Below are 20,452 nucleotides of genomic sequence, written 5' to 3' on the forward strand. Positions count from 1 at the left end.
ATGATTAGTGGTTTGATCAAGTCCTTGACGTGAATTAAGGAGAGACATACAGTATACAGTACAGTAACAGTACAATGATTGGGTGAAATAAAATAAATAAACCCACTGAGACTTTCTTTCCTCCCTGTGTTCACAGCGCACCACTCCCCGCCCATCCCCCTTGTAATAAATGTGTTTTGATAATACAGCAGCAACAGCCTACTGCCATAATACAAATGAAATAAGTAACACTGCTGTTCATCTCTCCATTCCCAGACCATGGTCCAACAGTCCATATCTTTAAAGTAGAAAAAGTCAAATTGAAACCAATTCCATTGAATCACTTCCCAGCAACATATAGGCATACAAGGGGATTTACATACATTTAGCAAATACTGCATCTATGCCATTTTTATTTTTTTTTAAACACAAAAATTATAATAAGTGTAATTGATAGTTTACCTTTGGGTATATAAGGGGGACTTGTGATATGTTGGGATTTAAAACGGTAAATCAAATGATTTATGGAAAGCTAAAGGGTGAGATAAGAGCCTCTTGACAAGCACCCGAGTGAAACGAGTGGAAAACTACATCGTCCATGATGCAACTCTCTCTCCTTTCAGGTGGGTGGATCTCATTTAAAGCAAAATCTCAGCTAAGTGGATTCTCAGAGAACATGATAAGCACTTTATGAATTACTAGTTAATAACTGAATTGTCCACAGAATGAACACCCTTTCTACCGATAGGAGGAGGAGTCTTCATATCTTTATGATTGTAGTGAGTTCAGTAAGGCACATCCCGCTCGGTATCTGAGATCACCACTACTCCCGACGTACTGCCAGGCAAAACAAGAAATCTAAATTGCAAACCAGTATGATGCCACATAAGTACTTTCTCCTTCACTATAAGATGTCAAGTATATGGAAAATGTACTCAGCAAATCATGCCTTTCACATACAGTATACTTTTTCACAGCACTCCAAGAACAGAAAATATGGATAATCAAGAATTAAGAAGACATCTGAATTACACAACCTAAAAGTATTGGTACTTAAGTAACATTTCTTCCTAACAAATAGTCTATTAGTCTCCTGTAATATGGTGGCCTAGCAAATAATTAACAATAGTACAAATATATAACAACATGAACTATTAAAAAAAAAGAAAACGAGCCCAAACTGAACATCTTAAACAATTTAATTATATTCAATAATATCATTAACAACATTATCAATACAATTATTGTTAGTTTACCCTGTTACTTCAAGAAAAGTATTAGATTTTTCATTAATTTGATTGTATTTCTGATAGCTAAGCAAAATGTTTGTTTTGGTGTAAGGAACAGCAGGCGAGTGGAAGAGAGAGAAAGATTAGAGGGAGTGAAGAAGGAGAGGAGAAACGGAGGAGAGATTTCTCTCCTCCTCCCTCACAGTCTCAGAGTCAAGCAGCAGAATCCATTCATTTTCTCATTAGAAGTCGTGTCGCTTTCTGTTACACTTGACAGTTCCTTCACTCTCCTTCACTCTGTCCGCAGTGTCCATTGTCCAACTAACCTTCCTCAGTTAGAAATATGAGAACGATGTACACAATGTAGCGTCTATTCGTTCTCTTCAGACGGAGAAGCAATTATCCTGTTCTCTAGCTCAATCTCTTTCTTTCAGACGTCAGACTCGATGCTGGAGAGCTTCTCGTAAACGTGGCCGTTGCTCGAGCCATTGAAGGGTCTCTGGCCGCCCTGCCCCACCAACCCTAACCCCCCGTCCCTGACCGGCAGTAGCTTGTTGCCTCCCAGTCTGGGGCCATGGTGGTTCCCCATGGGCCCCCCCAACCCTCCCCCAAGACACAGATCATTGGGGAACCTGGGGGTCACGTTGGACATGACCCCCGTCGTGGCTGACGCCGGCAAATATGAAGGCACCCCCATGGAGCCTCGGAAGTCCCCACGGCTGTTGTTGAGGAGATGCTGTGGCGGTTGTTGCTGTTGCTGTGGAGACATTTTGACGTAGTACGGTTTGCCGCCATGTAATAGACACTGGTCGTCGCCGAAGGTTGGGATGAAGGGGTTCTGGGTCACCTTATCTGGGTAGAGAGATTTAGACAAGGAGTAAGTCCCGGCCCCTTTGCCACTACCGCCCCCACCACCTCCACCTCCACCTCCCATCATTCTTCTATCCCTGTCCCTCATGTCTTTCTCCCCCACCGACCGACGGTGCAACCCACCTTCGCCTCGTTCGCCTCGGAACAAACTGAAGGAGGAGCCTCCTTTCGCCCTCTCCCGCTCACTACCACCCCGATTGAAAAAGGAGGGACTATCTCTGTCCCTCTCCGCGTACTGGGCAAACATTTGGGCGTATGGGCTAACGCCCTCCATGTAGCGGTCTTTGTCTTTCAAGCTCACGCTTCTGGGCGGGAGGAGCTGCCCCCCTCCTCCCCCTCCTCCCCCACCTCCTCCTCCACCCCCGCCCATGCGTCCGCCGTCCCCCCCCTTCTGCAAATCCACAAATGTGTCGTAGGAGTGTTGCCTCCGTAACACCCGCCCACCTGGCCCTAGCTTCCTGCGCTGTGCATGACTTTGTGATTGGACAGCACCCCCAGCGTCACCACTCTTCCCCCCTCCACCCCCCATCTGGCTAAATATGAGGTTATCTTCACTGATGTCATACAGGTTGCCTGGTTTCTTACATGACTCGCACCGTTTGCAAGTAGCAGAGCTTGGACGACTATTTCCCCCTCCGCCACTAGCGCTCCCACCCCCTCCTCCCCCTCCGCCACTAGCGCTCCCATGCGTACAGGTGCCCCCTGGTCCATGGTGAGAGATGGACTTCCCTCCTCCTCCCCCGCCACCACCACTGTGATTCCGACACTCCCAGTCACCCCCTGCTATGCCTCCACCCCCCACTTCAGACATGTTCTTCTCCCAACACGTGTGGGCCTGTTGCCCTGATGACCCCAAGCCCATTCCTCCGACTACGCCACTTTTGCCCTCTGACTTCTTGGGTTTGTTACCTTTCAGGAAATCCTCCACGGGCACTAGGCTCTTACAAATGCCACTACCACTACTACCGCCACCGACTCCTCCTCCCCTACCGCCCATCGGACAAGGCCCGTCGGACATATCCAGATGCTCCCACTTGGCAGAGCCCTCCTTGGAATGGAACTGCTCCGCGTAGAACTCCCTCAGATTTTCTTTGTCGCGGAATAAGTAAGGTGAAGAGTTACCCCCTCCTCCTCCACCTCCTCCACCTCCTCCTCTCTTCCGCTCAGAGGGGACCAGGGGTGGGGAGGCCGAGCGGTGTCCCAGGGGCCCGCGGGAGAAGTGGTGGTGGACGGTGTGATGGTGGTGGGCTCGCCTCCGGTAATCAATCTCGTCCTGCTCCCGTCTGGATTTGGCTGAGTGGGGCCTCTTTTTCAAGCTGTCCCTGTACTGTTTACGCCTCTTGGCGTTGCCCTCCAGATTGCCGTAGGTGATGGTGTGTGAGGAGATATCCGACACATCATCGCCCCCGAGCCCCCGCCACCCCCTCCTCCTCCACCCATGCAGTACCTGTCGTGACCGCCCCTGTCGATAAACCCAGAACTGGACGCCCCGCCTTTGAAGGAGAACCTCCCGTAGAGGTCGTTCGACTTGAACTGACCCCCCTGCTGACCGGAGGCCGAGGTGTGGCCGGCGATCAGGTCAAACTTATTGGTGTTCCTGTGAGTCAGGGAGGCAACGCGGGGCTGTGTGGTGAATATGGGCGCTACCCCTCCCCCTAAACTGTCACAATCAAACATCCCTCCCTCCAATGAACTGGTACTGCCTAAGCTACTCGGCCTGTTAGGCGGGGGGCCGGACATACCCAGAGCCAGCCCGGGTCCCGGGCCTGAGTGGTGGTGCAGGTAATGGTCCTGGTACAGGTTGTTGTCCTTCAGGGGCAAGTTGCCAAAAGTCCTCTCCACCTCGCTGATGTAGTCGCTGAACATGTTGTCCTCGGGCAGGTAGGGCGGTGGCGGGGCCTTGCGCTCTTGTAAGCTGCGCCGGTGCTCGGAGATGTCGTAGATGCTGGGCGACTCGCCGCCGCCACGGTGGTGGCCACCGTAGTCCAGGGCGCCGTGCGTGTGCGGCGAGCCGTTGACCCCCGGGATGGCGGTCATGTCCTTGGCTGTGCGGAGCAGTCGCAGGATGTTGGAGTGGGTGTTGTTCATGTTCATGTTCATGGTGGCCGATGGAGAGTCCATGGCCGACTTGTTCTCCTCGATCTGGACCCCGTGGATACAACTCCAGATGCCCTGATGGAGGAACAGATGAATAGGGGGGATAGAGAATGGTATAGAAACAGGAGGAGCGGGAGAGAGAGAAAAACACGGGGAGAGGGGGAGCAAGCGAAAGAAACCAACACAAAGACAGATTGACGAAAAACAGAAATAGGGTAGATTGGTGGACGAGCATTAGAAAGCGGACGAGAGGTGGAAAGGTGGAGCGAGATGAGAGAGAGAGAGACAAAGAGAGAGAGGTTAATGCATTGCAGTGTTTCATCTGGCCACCTTGTTTACACACTATTAAACAGTAATAGGGGTGAGTTCATCAATACGTTCTCCCTGGGGGGCAGACAGAGCTTTGGCCCCTGCAGAGGCTCAGAGCCTCTCCTCCTCTCACTCAGACCCAGTGTTGGAGGGCAGATCAGAGACTTGATTGATAATGACAGGAGCGCCGTTAGCGTCTAGTTTTGACCAACCCATCAATAAGTTGAATTCATTTAATTGAAATTCGGCTGACAGCACTTTTCCTGGGGCAATCCAACCCCCCTCTCGTAAAGACACGTCACGAAAATGAATCATGCAATAAAAGTATTTAAAAATATTCTGCGAAATGAAAGGCGGGTGTGGTATTGTTGAAATGTTATGTTATTATCTGGTTGTGAATTTGGTATTGTGAGGACAGGAATTCTAAGAGGTGACACCTGCCAACAAATCAAGGCATGTATGTTAGGATCAGCGCTGGGGGTTGGCGTTTCTCATGCCATTCCAGATAAAAAAACGAAAGACCATTGCCTGCCAGTGAAAACGTGTGTCACTGTTCATCAGGGGCGTCATGTCAAAACAATTTTTTTGTCCATCTCTTAGTCTTTCCTCTCCCCTGGCCCCCTGAATTCGTTATTCTTTTTTCTACTCTTTCCACTCTTTTATTTCTCTTTCACTCTTTTTTTGTGTATTTTTTTGTCTTATTTTATCTCCATTGCCTCCTGGTCGCCATGGTGAAGCTTCTCCTCCAACGGGACTTTCTTTATCTATCTACGTATGTCCATACAATCCCTCCATAAAGGTGATAGGACAGAGGTTACTGGCACATTTTTCCTTTTGTGCTCCTCTGTTCCTTCTGTTCCCCTTTTATGTTTAATCATTCTTTTTCACGGACAGATTTCCTTTTCCTCTCGTCACATGATATCGGTTCCTTTTAGTCTCATCATATTCTCTCTCTCTCTCTCTCTCTCTCTCTCTCTCTCTCTCTCTCTCTCTCTCTCTCTCTCTGTCTGTCTGTCTGTCTGTCTGTCTGTCTGTCTGTCTGTCTGTCTGTCTGTCTGTCTGTCTGTCTGTCTGTCTGTCTGTCTGTCTGTCTGTCTGTCTGTCTGTCTGTCTGTCTGTCTGTCTGTCTGTCTGTCTGTCTGTCTGTCTGTCTGTCTGTCTGTCTGTCTGTCCCTGTCCCTGTCCCTGTCCCTGTATGGTGTGGAGCGCTAAACCAGGCATTGAAATCTGTAATAGACTAATATCTCTTGCAGGTGGCAATCGTTAGATGAGGGGTAGTATTGAGGGTAATAGTGTAGAGGGTGAAAATGAATGCTGTAATGCAACTGACAAATAATATCAACACCTGTACGCTTGAACCAATAAATACTGAATTTGTATTCTACCGAGACTCTCCCTACATGTAAACTATTTGATGTACTTCACATAAAATCGTTATTGCTGTGTTACAGAGCAACTATCGTCAAGCTCCCAAAAGAGGAAGGATACAGTAGAGAAAACTGTATTTTCAAAATGCTCAAGAGGATATTAGAAAAACCTTTCTAAAGAAGTTCAGGCAGGTAAACATTTGCGACTGTTTCTCAAATGAATGATAATTGAGTTCAATGAGCGTGCAACAACAAAAACATTCCCCCCCTCTTAAAAGGTAACATTATGCAAATGTAATTGTTCCTCAAGCAATTGTTTTTCATGCGTAAACAAGCTCTCTGACTTACAATAATAACTGCCATGACAACTGCCATGGTAAATGACCCGCATAAACATCCCTCAGAGCAGTCCCCATTTAACGATGCAACAACACCGTGATAAAGTTTTGTTTTTACCCTTCTACACAACTGGAATCAATGGGCATGTAACTAACTGTAAGAGCCTTAGCATTAGTGTTATATATTAAAAGGGCTTTCAAAAGGCCCATTGGCGATGATTGTTATGTTAGTTTTGCTAGCACCGTTAGCATGGATTAGCCTAAATTCTATTAGCGTTCACAATATCAGTAGCTATACTTGTTTTGTTATCCTTGCTCAAAGGGTATCATGTAGTATCATTACTTATTACTATGTCTCTATCACAGTTAACAAAGTATCATTAGCTTATTAGTATAGGTTTTACTATGCCGCGTTCACATCATGTCAGCTTACTCGTTGTAGAAAGATTATACTCAAGTTTCTCACTTGGGAAGTATCAGAATCAACAAATATTAAGCCCTACGCAAATAACTTACGTTAATTTGAACTCGGAAGTCCCAAGTTTCCGACATGACGTGAACGTGGCATAAGCACAGAGTATTAGCAACCTGACCAGGAAGTACCGGTCCGGTTAAAGACGTGCTCCAATCCAGCCATGAACTCACCCTGCTGATGGAGAAGGTAAAGCCTGGCTTGCCGGTGCAGTAGCCCATGAAGCAGAAGCGCAGTTGCCAGTAGAAGGCATGCTCGGCAATAAAGGTGATGAGCGACAGAGCCATGGCCGCCCCCAGCATGTAGAAGACGCCTGCCATGTTGTCCACGTCCAGCTGGCTGCTCATCACCTCGTTCTTCTCGTTGTGGCAGATCCCCGTCAGCCACAGAGCCTCCAGCTCCTCCATCTCTCCTGGGGGGACAAGCAGGAGATAGAGGGGGTTAGGAGGGGGGTTAGCAGGAGGGGTTAGTTTATGATAAGGTTGTAGGTTAGGGGTTAGAGGGGATATACAGTGAGGATGGGTTAGGTTGGTTCAGTTTATATTGAGTTAGGTTAGGAGAAGATGGAAAGAGAATATAGCTAGGTGCTGAAAGGAAAGGTGAGGTATTTGAATAGTATAAGGCATGAGTGCTGAGGGATACAGTGAAGAGGGATACAGTGCAGAGGGATAGAGTGAAGAGGGATACAATGCAGGGGGATACAGTGAAGAGGCATACAATAGAGAGGGATACAGTGGAGAGGGATACAGTAAAGAGGGATACAGTGTGGAGGGAAACAGTAAAGAGGGACACAGTAGAGGGATGCAGTGAAGAGGGATACAGTAGAGAGGGATACAGTAGAGAGGGATACAGTGCAGAGGGATACAGTGCAGAGGGATACAGTGCAGAGGGATACAGTGCAGAGGGATACAGTAGAGAGGGGATACAGTGCAGAGGGATACAGTGCAGAGGGATACAGTAGAGAGGCATTCCTAGTTGATCACCAAATATTTCTGTAGAAAAGCCAACGAACGATTAAGGCTTGCGCTCCTTTTTAAGAATTGTGTTGAGCTGTTGCCGGTAGGTGCACTTGATTCAAAAGTCCTGCACACCGGGTAAGCAAAGTGTTCCCATGAGACAAACTACGCCTACCCGGCGGCGGCAAATCTGTGACTAAATCGAGTGCACCTACTGCGCTGCCCAATCGGATCACTCAAATCACCGTGGCTACAGAGCTTCCATGACCCTGGCCACAGCCAAGTTTAATAGGCTATTAGCCTACGTAACATTTAATAACTTTAAAAACCATGACCACAGAGAGCAAAGATCTGCTGTTATTGTGAGTGAGTTCATGTTTAAAGAGGGATACAGTAGAGAGGGATACAGTGAAGTGGGATACAGTGAGGCGGGATACAGTGAAGAGGGATACAGGGTGGAGGGATACAGTATAGATGGATACAGAGAAGAGGGATACAATGCAGGGTGATACAGTAAAGAAGGATACAGTACAGAGGTATACAGTGGAGAGGGATAGAATCTAGAGGAATAGAGTGTGGAGGGATACAGTAGAGAGGGATAAAAATGAAGATGGATACAGTGTAGAGGGATACAATGAAGAGGGATACAGTGGCGAGGGATACAGTGTGGAGGGATACAGTCTAGAGGGATACAGTATAGAGGGATACAGTCTAGAGGGATACAGTGAAGAGGGATACAATGAAGAGGGATACAGTGGCGAGGGATACAGTCTAGAGGGATACAGTGTGGAGGGACACAGTCTAGAGGGATATAGTGTGGGGGGATACAGTCTAGAGGGATATAGTGTGGAGGGATACAGTCTAGAGGGATACAGTGTGGAGGGACACAGTCTAGAGGGATATAGTGTGGGGGGATACAGTCTAGAGGGATATAGTGTGGAGGAATACAGTCTAGAGGGATATAGTGTGGAGGGATACAGTCTAGAGGGATATAGTGTGGAGGGATACAGTCTAGAGGGATATAGTGTGGAGGGATACAGTCTAGAGGGATACAGTATAGAGGGATACAGTCTAGAGGGATACAGTGAAAAGGGATACAATGAAGAGGGATAGAGTAAAAGGGAAACAGTAGAGAGGGATACAGTAGAGTGGGATACAGTGGAGAGGGATACAGTGGAGAGGGATACAATGAAGAGGGATACAGTGCAGGGGGATACAGTGGAGGGGGATAAGGTGGAGAGGGATACATTGTAAAGAGATACAGTGAAGAGGGATACAGCAAAGAGGGATACAGCAAAGAGGGATACAGTAGAGGGATGCAGTGAAGAGCAATACAGTGAAAAGGGATACAGTGTAGAGGGATTCAATGAAGAGGGATAAGGTGGAGAGGGATACAGTGAAGATGGATACAGTAAAGAGGGATACAGTAGAGGGATACAGTAGAGGGATGCAGTAGAGGGATGCAGTGAAGGGGGATACAATGGAGATGGATACAGTAAAGAGGGATACAGTAGAGGGATACAGTGAAGAGGGGTACAGTGAAGATGGATACAGTAAAGAGGGATACAGTTGAGGGATACAGTAGAGGGATGCAGTGAAGAGGGATAGAGTGAAGAGGGATAGAGTGAAGAGGGATACAATGCAGGGGGATACAGTGGAGAGGGATACAGTGAAGATGGATACAGTAAAGAGGGATACAGTAGAGGGATGCAGTGAAGAGGGATACAGTGCAGAGGGATAGAGTGAAGAGGGATACAATGCAGGGGGATACAGTGAAGAGGCATACAATAGAGAGGGATACAGTGGAGAGGGATACAGTGGAGAGCGATACAGTGGAGAGGGATACAATGCAGGGGGATAAAGGGAAGTGGGATACAATGAAGATGGATACAGAGGACAGGGATGCTGTAGAGAGGGATATGGTCTAGAGGGATACAGTGTGGAGGGATACTGTAGAAAGGGATACAGTAGAGAGGGATACTGTAGAGAGGGATACAGTGAAGAGGGATACAGTAAAGAGGGATACAGTAAAGAGGGATACAGTAGAGAGGGATACAGTGAAGAGGGATACAGTCGAGAGGGATACAGTAGAGAGGGATGCAGTGAAGGGAGATACAGTAGAGGGATACAGTGAAGTGGGATGCAGTGAAGTGGGATACAGTAGAGAGGGATACAGTGTGGAGGGATACATTGAAGAGGGATACAGTAGAGGGATGCCGTGAAGAGGGATATAGTAGATATGGATACAGCAGAGAGGGATACAGTGAAGAGGGATACAGTAGAGAGGGATACAGTGTAGAAGGATACAGTAGAGAGGGATAGAGTAGAGGGATGCATTTGAAGAGGGATACAGTAGAGAGGGATACAGTGTAGAGGGATAAAGTGAAGAAGGATACAGTAGAGGGATGCAGTGAAGAGGGATATAGTCTTAGAGGGATACAGTAGATGGATGCAGTGAAGAGGGAAACAGTAGAGAGGGATTCAGCATAGAGGGATACAGTAAAGAGGGATACAGTAGAGAGGGATACAGTAAAAAGGTATAAAGTGAAGAGGGATACCGTGAAGTGGGATACTATAGAGGGATGCAGTGAAGTGGGATACAGTAGAGAGGGAAACAGTAGAGAGGGATACAGTGAAGAGGGAAACAGTAGAGAGGGAAACAGTAGGAGGGATACAGTGGAGAGGGATACAGTAGAGAGGGATACAGTGTAGAGGGATACTTTAAAGGAGGATACAGTGTAGAGGGATACTGTGAAGCGGGATACAGTGACAAGGGATATAGTAGAGGGATGCAGTGGAGAGGGATAAGGTGGAGAGGGATACAGTGTGGAGGGATACAGTGAAGATGGATACAGTAAAGAGGGATACAGTAGAGGGATACAGTAGAGGGATGAAGTGAAGATCAATACAGTGAAAAGGGATACAGTGAAGCGGGATACAGTGAAGAGGGATACAGTATAGAGGGATTCAATGAAGAGGGATAAGGTGGAGAGGGATACAGTGTGGAGGGATACTGTGAGATGGATACAGTAAAGAGGGATAAAGTAGAGGGATACAGTAGAGGGATGCAGTGAAGCGGGATACAGTGAAGAGGGATACAATGAAGAGGGATACAGTAAAGAGGGATACAGTGTAGAGGGATACAGTGAGGATGGATACAGTAAAGAGGGATACAGTAGAGGGATACAGTAAAGATGGATACAGTAGAGGGATGCAGTGAAGAGGGATACAGTGTAGAGGGATACAGTACAGGGATGCAGTGAAGAGCGATACAGTGAAGAGGGATACAATGAAGAGGGATACAGAGAAGAGGGATACAGTGAGGAGGGATATAGGGAAGAGGCATACAATGCAGATGGATACAGAGAAGAGGGATACAATGCAGGGGGATAAAGGGAAGTGGGATACAATAAAGATGGATACAGAGGACAGGGATGCTGTAGAGAGGGATACGGTCTAGAGGGATACAGTGTGGAGGGATACTGTAGAAAGGGATACAGTAAAGAGGGATACTGTAGAGAGGGATACAGTGAAGAGGGATCCAGTAGAGAGGGATACAGTAGAGAGGGATGAAGTGAAGCGGGATACCGTGAAGGGAGATACAGTAGAGGGATGCAGTGAAATGGGATACAGTAGAGAGGGATACAGTGTGGAGGGATACATTGAAGAGGGATACAGTAGAGGGATGCCGTGAAGTGGGATACAGTAGATATGTATACAGCAGAGAGGGATACAGTAGAGAGGGACACAGTAGAGAGGGATACAGTGTAGAAGGATACAGTGGAGAGGGATAGAGTAGAGGGATGCATTTGAAGAGGGATACAGTAGAGAGGGATACAGTGTAGAGGGATAAAGTGAAGAAGGATACAGTAGAGGGATGCAGTGAAGAGGGATATAGTCTTAGAGGGATACAGTAGATGGATGCAGTGAAGAGGGATACAGTAGAGAGGGAAACAGTAGAGAGGGATACAGTGGAGAGGGAAACAGTAGAGATGGAAACAGTTGGGAAGGGAAACAGTAAATGGATACGGTGGAGAGGGAAACAGTAGAGAGGGATACAGTGGAGAGGGATACAGTAGAGAGGGATACAGTGTAGAGGGATACAGTAGAGAGGGATACCGTGAAGAGGATACTGTAAAGGAGGATACAATGTAGAGGGATACTCTGAAGCGGGATACAGTGACGAGGGATATAGTAGAGGGATGCAGTGGAGAGGGAAACAGTAGAGAGGGAAACAGTTCAGAGGGAAACAGTGACGAGGGAAACAGCAGAGATGGATACAGTAGAGAGGGAAACAGTTGACAGGGGGAAACAGTGAGATGGATACAGTGGAGAGGGATAAAGTGCAGTGGACTGTACTTAATATTGTGACACTCATTAAGTTGCTATCTGATGTCTTTGATTGTTATTGTGACTGTGTGTGTGCATGTGTATGTGTGTGCGTGTGTGCGTGTGTGTGTGCGTGTGTGTGTGTGGCCATTACAGCTGTGTGTGTGAGCACAGTCAGTGCAGGCGTGAACAAATCAAATCAAATGTTATTTGTCACATGCACCGAATACAACAGGTGTAGACTTACAAGACCTTAAACAACAATGCAGTTAAAAAAAATTGAGTTCGTAAAATATTTACTAAATAAACTAAAGTAAAAAAAAATATCAAATCAATCAAAAAGTAACACAACAAATTTACATAACAATAACGAGTCAATGTGCGGGGGTACAGGTTAGTCGAGGTAATTTGTAAAGTGACTATGCATAGATAATAAACAGCGAGTAGCAGGGGGGGGGGGGGGTCAAATAGTCCAGGTGACCATTTGATTAGTTGTTCAGCAGTCTTATGACTTGGGTGACTGGAGTCTGACAATTTTTGGGGCCTTCCTCTGACACTGGCTACTGTATAGGTCCTGGATGTCAGGAAGCTTGGCCCCAGTGATGTACTGGGCTGTACATACTACCCATAGCGCCTTACGGTCAGATGCCGAGCAGTTGCCATACCAGGGGACCCATGCTAAATCTTTTCAGTCTCCCGAGGGGGAAAAGGTATTGTCGTTCCCTCTTCACAACTGTCTTGGTGTGTTTGGACCATAATAGTTTGTTGGTGATGTGGACATCAACGAACTTGAAACTCTCGACCTGCTCCACTTCAGCTCTTTCGACGTTAACGGGGGCCTGTTTGACCATCCTTTTCCTATAGTCCACAATCAGCTCCTTTGTGTTGCTCACATTGAGGGAGAGGTTGTTGTCCTGACAACACACTGCCAGGTCTCTGACCTCCTCGCTATAGGCTGTCTCATCGTTGTTGGGGATCAGGCCTACCACTGTGGTATCGTCAGCAAACTTAATGATGGTGTTGGAGTCGTGCTTGGCCACGCAGTCGTGGGTGAACAGGGAGTACAAGTGGAGACTAAGCATGCACCCCTGAGGGGTCCCAGTGTTGAGGATCAGCCTGGCAGATGTGTTGTTGCGTACCCTTACCACCTGTGTGACCTGTTAGGAAGTCCAGGATCCAGTTGCAGAGGGAGGTGTTTAGTCCCAGGGTCTTTAGCTTAGTGAGGAGCTTAGTGGGCACTATGGTGTTGAACACTGAGCTGTAGTCCATTATTGTATTTTTTATTTATTTCACCTTTATTTAACCAGCTAGGCTAGTTGAGAACAAGTTCTCATTTACAACTGCAACCTGGCCAAGATAAAGCAAAGCAGTGTGACACAAACAACAACACAGAGTTACACATGGAATAAACAAACGTACAGTCAATAACACAATAGAAAAGTCTGTATACAGTGTGTGCAAATGGAATGTGTGTGCAAGTAGAAATACTGGTGTGCAAAAGAGCAAAAAAGTATATAAAAACAATATGGGGATGAGATAGGTAGTTGGATGGGCTATTTACAGATGGGCTGTGTACAGCTGTAGCGATCGGTAAACTGCTCAGATAGCTGATGCTTAAAGTTAGTGAGGGAGATATAAGTCTCCAACTTCAGCGATTTTTGCAATTCGTTCCAGTCATTGGCAGCAGAGAACTGGAAGGAAAGGCGGCCAAAGGAGGAGTTGGCTTTGGGTACGACCAGTGAGATATACCTGCGTGCGTGCTAAGGGTGGGTGTTGTTATGGTGACCAGTGAGCTGATAAGAGATAAGGCGGAGCTTTACCTAGCATAGACTTATAGATGACCTGGAGTCAGTGGGTCTGGCGACGAATATGTAGCGAGGGGCAGCCGACGAGAGCATACAGGTCGCAGTGGTGGGTGGTATATGGGGCTTTGGTGACAAAATGGATGGCACTGTGATAGACTGCATCCAGTTTGCTGAGTAGAGTGTTGGAGGCTATTTTGTAAATGACATCGCCAAAGTCGAGTAACGGTAGGATAATCAGTTTTATGAGGGTATGTTTGGCAGCGTGAGTCAAGGAGGCTTTGTTGCGAAATAGGGAGCCGATTCTAGATGTAGTTTTGGATTGGATATGTTAAATATTTAGGGTTGTACCTGGTGGGTTCCTTGATAATTTGTGTGAGATTGAGGGCATCTAGCTTAGATTGTAGGACTGCCAGGGTGTTAAGCATATCCCAGTTTAGGCCACCTAACAGAACGAACTCTGAAGATAGATGGCAATCAATTCAAATATGGTGTCCAGGGCAATACTGGGATCTGAGGGGGGTCTATAACAGGCAGCAACAGTGAGAGACTTATTTCTGGAGAGATACATTTTTAAAATTAGAAGCTCGAGCTGTTTGGGCATAGACCTGGAAAGTATGACAGAACTTTGCAGGCTATCTCTGCAGTAGATTGCAACTCCTCCCCCTTTGGCAGTTCTATCTTGATGGAAAATGTTGTAGTTGGGGATGGAAATCTCAGAATTTTTGGTGGCCTTCCTAAGCCAGGATTCAGACACGGCAAGGACATCAGGGTTGGCGGAGAGTGCTAAAGCAGTGTGTAAAACAAACTTTTGATGTAACATGCATGAAACCAAGGCTTGTACAGTTACAGAAGTCACTGAAAAGCATTCTCACATGCAGCATTCTCACAAGGTTCCTGGTGTGTGCAACACATGTCATGTTGTGTTATGTCCCCCCAACACACCCCCGTCACAGATAATCTTCATTAATCATTGATTATGCAAGTCGCTCGTTATCTGGTCTTGATGTGGGAAACAATTGCCTCATGGGACTTCTGCTAGTCCTTGGGGTCCGGGAGGAAGTACACACACAGTCATGTGATCGCCAGTCCCACCCTAAAATATGTCCCCATAGCCCCCCCTCCGTGCCCTGGAATTGGTGCTGAGGGGGAGAGGAGGGAGATTGGGGAGGACATGTCCGGTGAGATTTGTTTGATGTGAGCCACCAGAGTCTGTATCTCACCAAAGGGGATTTCCCACTCCCCTAGTGCTTGCGTAACTAACAGTGTGCTAACTCACTCGCTGCCTGGACAGTAGCAGGTTTTGCCTGCCCGGTTGTTAAGACTTCCTGTTAAAGTAGGCCACAGTGAAGGACATGAAGAAAGCTCAGCAGGTTGTGTCAAGATGACTTTGAGCTCCTCAGATGTAGGACATGCAATCTTTGGGTTAACCTCAATACTCCTCCACCTACCCTTGCACAAGACCTGGTTGAAATATATTTGCAAAAGACTTGAGCTGTTCTTGTTTTCATTGGCCCTGTAGAATAGAATCAATGGAGAAGTCCTACAAGGGTCCTACTTAATCAAAGCTATTCACTTCTGTATGTGTTCCATGTACAGATGTAGAATCTTAATTTGATCACTCTTATGTTGCTGAGAATTTTCCTGTGCTGCAGGAAATGCAAATGAGCTTATTGATTTACATAAATTCACTGGAAACCCGCACTAACACACGGTTATATTAACAGTATTGTATGTAGCCTACTTTTGTCCAGCTAATAACTTAACCACCGATCAAGCAACTTTATGGGCTAAATGTTCAAATCCTGTTTCCCCCCACCAGACCTCTGCCCCACCAGACCTCCACTCCACCAGACCTCCACCCCACCAGACCTCTACCCCATCAGACCTCTACCCCCACCAGACCTCCACCAGACCTCTACCCCATCAGACCTCCACCCCCACCAGACCTCCGCCCCACCAGACCTCCACTCCACCAGACCTCCACCCCACCAGACCTCTACCCCATCAGACCTCCACCCCCACCAGACCTCCGCCCCACCAGACCTCCACTCCACCAGACCTCCACCCCACCAGACCTCTACCCCATCAGACCTCTACCCCCACCAGACCTCCACCAGACCTCACCTCAGACCTCCACCCCCACCAGACCTCCCCCCACCAGACCTCCACTCCACCAGACCTCCACCCCACCAGACCTCTACCCCATCAGACCTCCAACCCCACCAGACCTCCACCCCACCAGACCTCTACCCCATCAGACCTCCACCCCCACCAGACCTCCACCCCACCAGACCTCTACCCCATCAGACCTCCACCCCCACCAGACCTCCACTCCACCAGACCTCCACCCCACCAGACCTTTACCCCATCAGACCTCCACCCCCACCAGACCTCCACCTCACCAGACGTAAGCATGCCCACCCTTGATGCTATCTGAGTACACTCCAGATGCACCAGAGGCTGCCACTTGGAACTAGGACACTATTCTTGGCCCCCCTGTCATCACATGATGTACACACATGACACACGCACACATACAACCACACACACACATCATGACTGACACACACACACACACTTACACACACACGACACACACACGAGACAAACATAGATAACCATGTTGTATGGATTATAACAGGGGATGACACCTTAGCAGACACCCAGTGAGGGTGAACTCTGAGCTCTTTACTAGTTTATATAAAGTGTGTTTTAACGGCATGCTAACGTTTGAATGAAATGAACGACTGATCACATACAATTGGCAGTAGATAGCAGACCTGGGTTCAAACACTAGTTGAAATCTTTCAATTACTTTGAGCGTTTTCTCTAGCCAGCCTAGAGTTCCTTCCTAGGTGGGGTTTAGAGTTTTGAGGATATTCTATTGGTCCATTACTCCACCCAAGCTTAATCAAGCACAGGTAAAGTATTCAAAATGATTTAAAATGGTATTTGAACCCAGGTCTGGTACATACTGTAGAGATGTATGCTACTGTATGTGAAGCTCACTTTCAGTGGTGAATCCAAATCCCTAGACTCTTGTATCAAGAGCCTTTCAACTGTCTGAAACAATCCGGACCATATCCCTCTCACACTGTAATGACCTCCCATACATTATAAAAACTGGGACATGCTATGATAGAAAATGTGCATTCGAGCCATGTTGTGTGTGTGTGTGTGTGTGTGTGTGTGTGTGTGTGTGTGTGTGTGTGTGTGTGTGTGTGTGTGTGTGTGTACTGACCATGTCCATGTATAAACACTGAGTGTACTAAACATTAAGAACAGCTTACTAATATTGAGTCCCTTTTGCGCTCAGAGCAGCCACAATTCGTCCACAGGGATGCTGGGCCATCTTGACTCCAATGCTTCCCACACATGTGTCAAGTTGGCTGGATGTCCTTTGGGTGGTGGACCATTCTTGATACACACAGGAAACTGTTGAGCATGAAAAACCCAGCAGCGTTGTAGTTCTTGACACACTCAAACCGGTGTCTTGCCCATTCACCCTCTGAATGGCACACATACACAATACATGTCTCAATTGTCTCAAGGCTTAAAAACCCTTCTTTAACCTGACCCTTCTTCTACCCTGCTTGAAGTGGATTTAACAAGTGACATCAATAAGAGATCTTAGCTTTCATCTGGATTCACCTGGTCAGTCTATGTCATGGAAAGAGCAGGTGTTCCTAATGTTTTGTACACTCAGATTATAGAACGTTTCTCTGAAGGCGGTGAGGTGATCATCCAGGTATCTTGTCAAGACCACTCAGTGTTTCTACTATACATACTGTGGACCATAGACTCTAGATAGGACACATTGAGGAGTACAATATACAGTGGGGGAAAAAAGTATTTGATCCCTTGCTGATTTTGTACGTTTGCCCACTTACAAAGAAATGATCAGTCTATAATTTTAATGGTAGGTTTATTTGAACAGTGAGAGACAGAATAACAACAAAAATATCCAGAAAAACACATGTCAAAAATGTTATAAAATGATTTGCATTTTAATGAGGGAAATAAGTATTTGACCCCTTTGCAAAACATGATTTAGTACTTGGTGGCAAAACCCTTGTTGGCAATCACAGAGGTCAGACGTTTCTTGTAGTTGGCCACCAGGTTTGCACACATCTCAGGAGGGATTTTGTCCCACTCCTCTTTGCAGATCTTCTCCAAGTCATTAAGGTTTTGAGCCTGACGTTTGGCAACTCCAACCTTCAGCTCCCTCCACAGATTTTCTATGGGATTAAGGTCTGGAGACTGGCTAGGCCACTCCAGGACCTTAATGTGCTTCTTCTTGAGCCACTCCTTTGTTGCCTTGGCCGTGTGTTTTGGGTCATTGTCATGCTGGAATACCCATCCATGACCCATTTTCAATGCCCTGGCTGAGGGAAGGATGTTCTAACCCAAGATTTGACGGTAGATGGCCCCGTTCATCGTCCCTTTGATGCGGTGAAGTTGTCCTGTCCCCGTAGCAGAAAAACACCTCCAAAGCATAATGTTTCCACCTCCATGTTTGACGGTGGAGATGGTGTTCTTGGGGTCATAGGCAGCATTCCTCCTCCTCCAAACAGGGCGAGTTGAGTTGATGCCAAAGAGCTCCATTTTGGTCTCATCTGACCACAACACCTTCACCCAGTTGTCCTCTGAATCATTCAGATGTTCATTGGCAAACTTCAGATGGGCATGTATATGTATTCTTGAGCAGGGGGACCTTGCGGGCGCTGCAGGATTTCAGTCCTTCACGGCGTAGTGTGTTACCAATTGTTTTCTTGGTGACTATGGTCCCAGCTGCCTTGAGATCATTGACATGATCCTCCAGTGTAGTTCTGGGCTGATTCCTCACCGTTCTCATGATCATTGCAACCCCACGAGGTGAGATCTTGAATGGAGCCCCAGGCCGAGGGACATTGACAGTTCTTTTGTGTTTCTTCCATTTGCGAATAATCACACCAAATGTTGTCACCTTCTCACCAAGCTGCTTGGCGATGGTCTTGTAGCCCATTCCAGCCTTGTGTAGGTGTACAATCTTGTCCCTGACATCCTTGGAGAGCTCTTTGGTCTTGGCCATGGTGGAGAGTTTGGAATCTGATTGATTGATTGCATCTGTGGACAGGTATCTTTTTTACAGGTAACAAGCTGCGGTTAGGAGCACTCCCTTTAAGAGTGTGCTCCCAATCTCAGCTCGTTACCTGTATAAAAGACACCTGGGAGCCAGAAATCTTTCTGATTGAGACGGGGTCAAATACTTATTTCCCTCATTAAAATGCAAATCAATTTATAACCTTTTTGACATGTGTTTTTCTGGATATTTTTGTTGTTATTCTGTCTCTCACTGTTCAAATAAACATACCATTAAAATCATAGACTGATCCTTTCTTTATCAGTGGGCAAACGTACAAAATCAGCAGGGGATCAAATACTTTTTTCCCCCACTGTATAATATGTCTAGTCCAATGGAACTCAGCAGTGTAATTAAGACTGTGGTATCCAGCATCTTGTGTTCAAATCCTGAGATTTGACAATGCAAGTGGGAGATGAACTACCAACCAGAAGGAAGCTGGTTTCAGATCCCATGTACCATCTCCTGCCGTTGTGCCCTTGAGCAAGGCACTTGCTGCTAAATGTGTAGCTGCAGGGGTGCTGCTCTGTGGTTGGCTAAAGCTGTGCTCCTACCCAAAATGTGTGTGTTGTGTGTTTGTGTGTTGTCTTGGGAAGTGGGAGAGGAGGAGGGAGCAGATTAAGAATTTCTGTCTCTGCAGATGGACTAATAAATGACTATTCAATATTCTATTCTACTGTAGGACTACAATCGCATGTCAGCTGAAGCTTTACCATCGCCAAACAGCATGAGGATGGCCAGGTCCACTGCTCTCTTCCAGCCAGAGTCCTTCTGGATGGCGATGCCGTAACCGGTGGTGGCGAACACCTTCCCGCTGCCGATGGTCACCAGTTTACAGCCCTCGTCCCTCCCGGCCATGTAGTTCAACACAGCAGCATCGTAGATGAAGGCATCCAATTTACTGAGCAGGAGCAGGGAGGGAGATAGTGGAGGATAGTTAGTGGTCAGTACTGGTCAGGCAAAGTGTTAGTAATTGAAGATATTGGTTATTTTCAGGGTTAGGTGTTTTTTCCTGATCGTATGACTGAACCAGTAAAACTCCGGGCCCTGGTTATAGCCTGTACATGGGCCTGGAGTTTTCCTGGTGAGGTCACATGGTCTGGAAAAAACAGCAGGGCCTAGTAATGAGAGATATACCGAACAAAAATATAAACGCAACATGCAACAAGTTACAGTTCATATAAGGAAATCAGTCAATTAAAATAAATGAATTAGTCCCTAATCTATGGATTTCACATGACTGGGAATACAGATATGCATCTGTTGGTCACAGATATCTTTAAAAAAATGGGCCTCACAATTCAGGATCTCGTCCTGGTTTTTCTGTGCATTCAAATTGCCATTGATAAAATTCAACTGTGTTCATTGTCCATACATATTCCCACCGCCACCATGGGGCACTCTGTTCACAACGTGGACATCAGCAAACTGCTCGCCCACATAGCGTCCTACACAGGGTCTGCAGTTGTGAGGCCAGTTGGATGTACTGCTAAATTCTCTAAAACGTCGTTGGAGGCGGCTTATGGTAGAGAAATTAACATTTCATTATCTGGCAACAGCTCTGGTGGACATTCCTGCA

General features: G+C 46.9%; 1 protein-coding gene across 1 annotated transcript in view; it reads right to left on the reverse strand.

The window, feature by feature from the left end:
• Nucleotides 1–406: 406 nt before the first annotated feature.
• The window catches only part of LOC106594786 (glutamate receptor ionotropic, NMDA 2B), a 121,834-nt gene continuing 101,788 nt past the window's right edge, over nt 407–20,452 (reverse strand). Inside the window, 4 exon segments of the mRNA XM_045707501.1 lie at nt 407–3,486; nt 3,489–4,250; nt 6,835–7,073; nt 19,587–19,774. Coding sequence (XP_045563457.1) covers nt 1,639–3,486; nt 3,489–4,250; nt 6,835–7,073; nt 19,587–19,774 — 3,037 coding nt within the window. The 3' untranslated portion in view covers nt 407–1,638.

Source organism: Salmo salar, chromosome ssa02 (genome assembly GCF_905237065.1).
Source record: "Salmo salar chromosome ssa02, Ssal_v3.1, whole genome shotgun sequence".
Taxonomy (NCBI): Eukaryota; Metazoa; Chordata; class Actinopteri; order Salmoniformes; family Salmonidae; genus Salmo; species Salmo salar.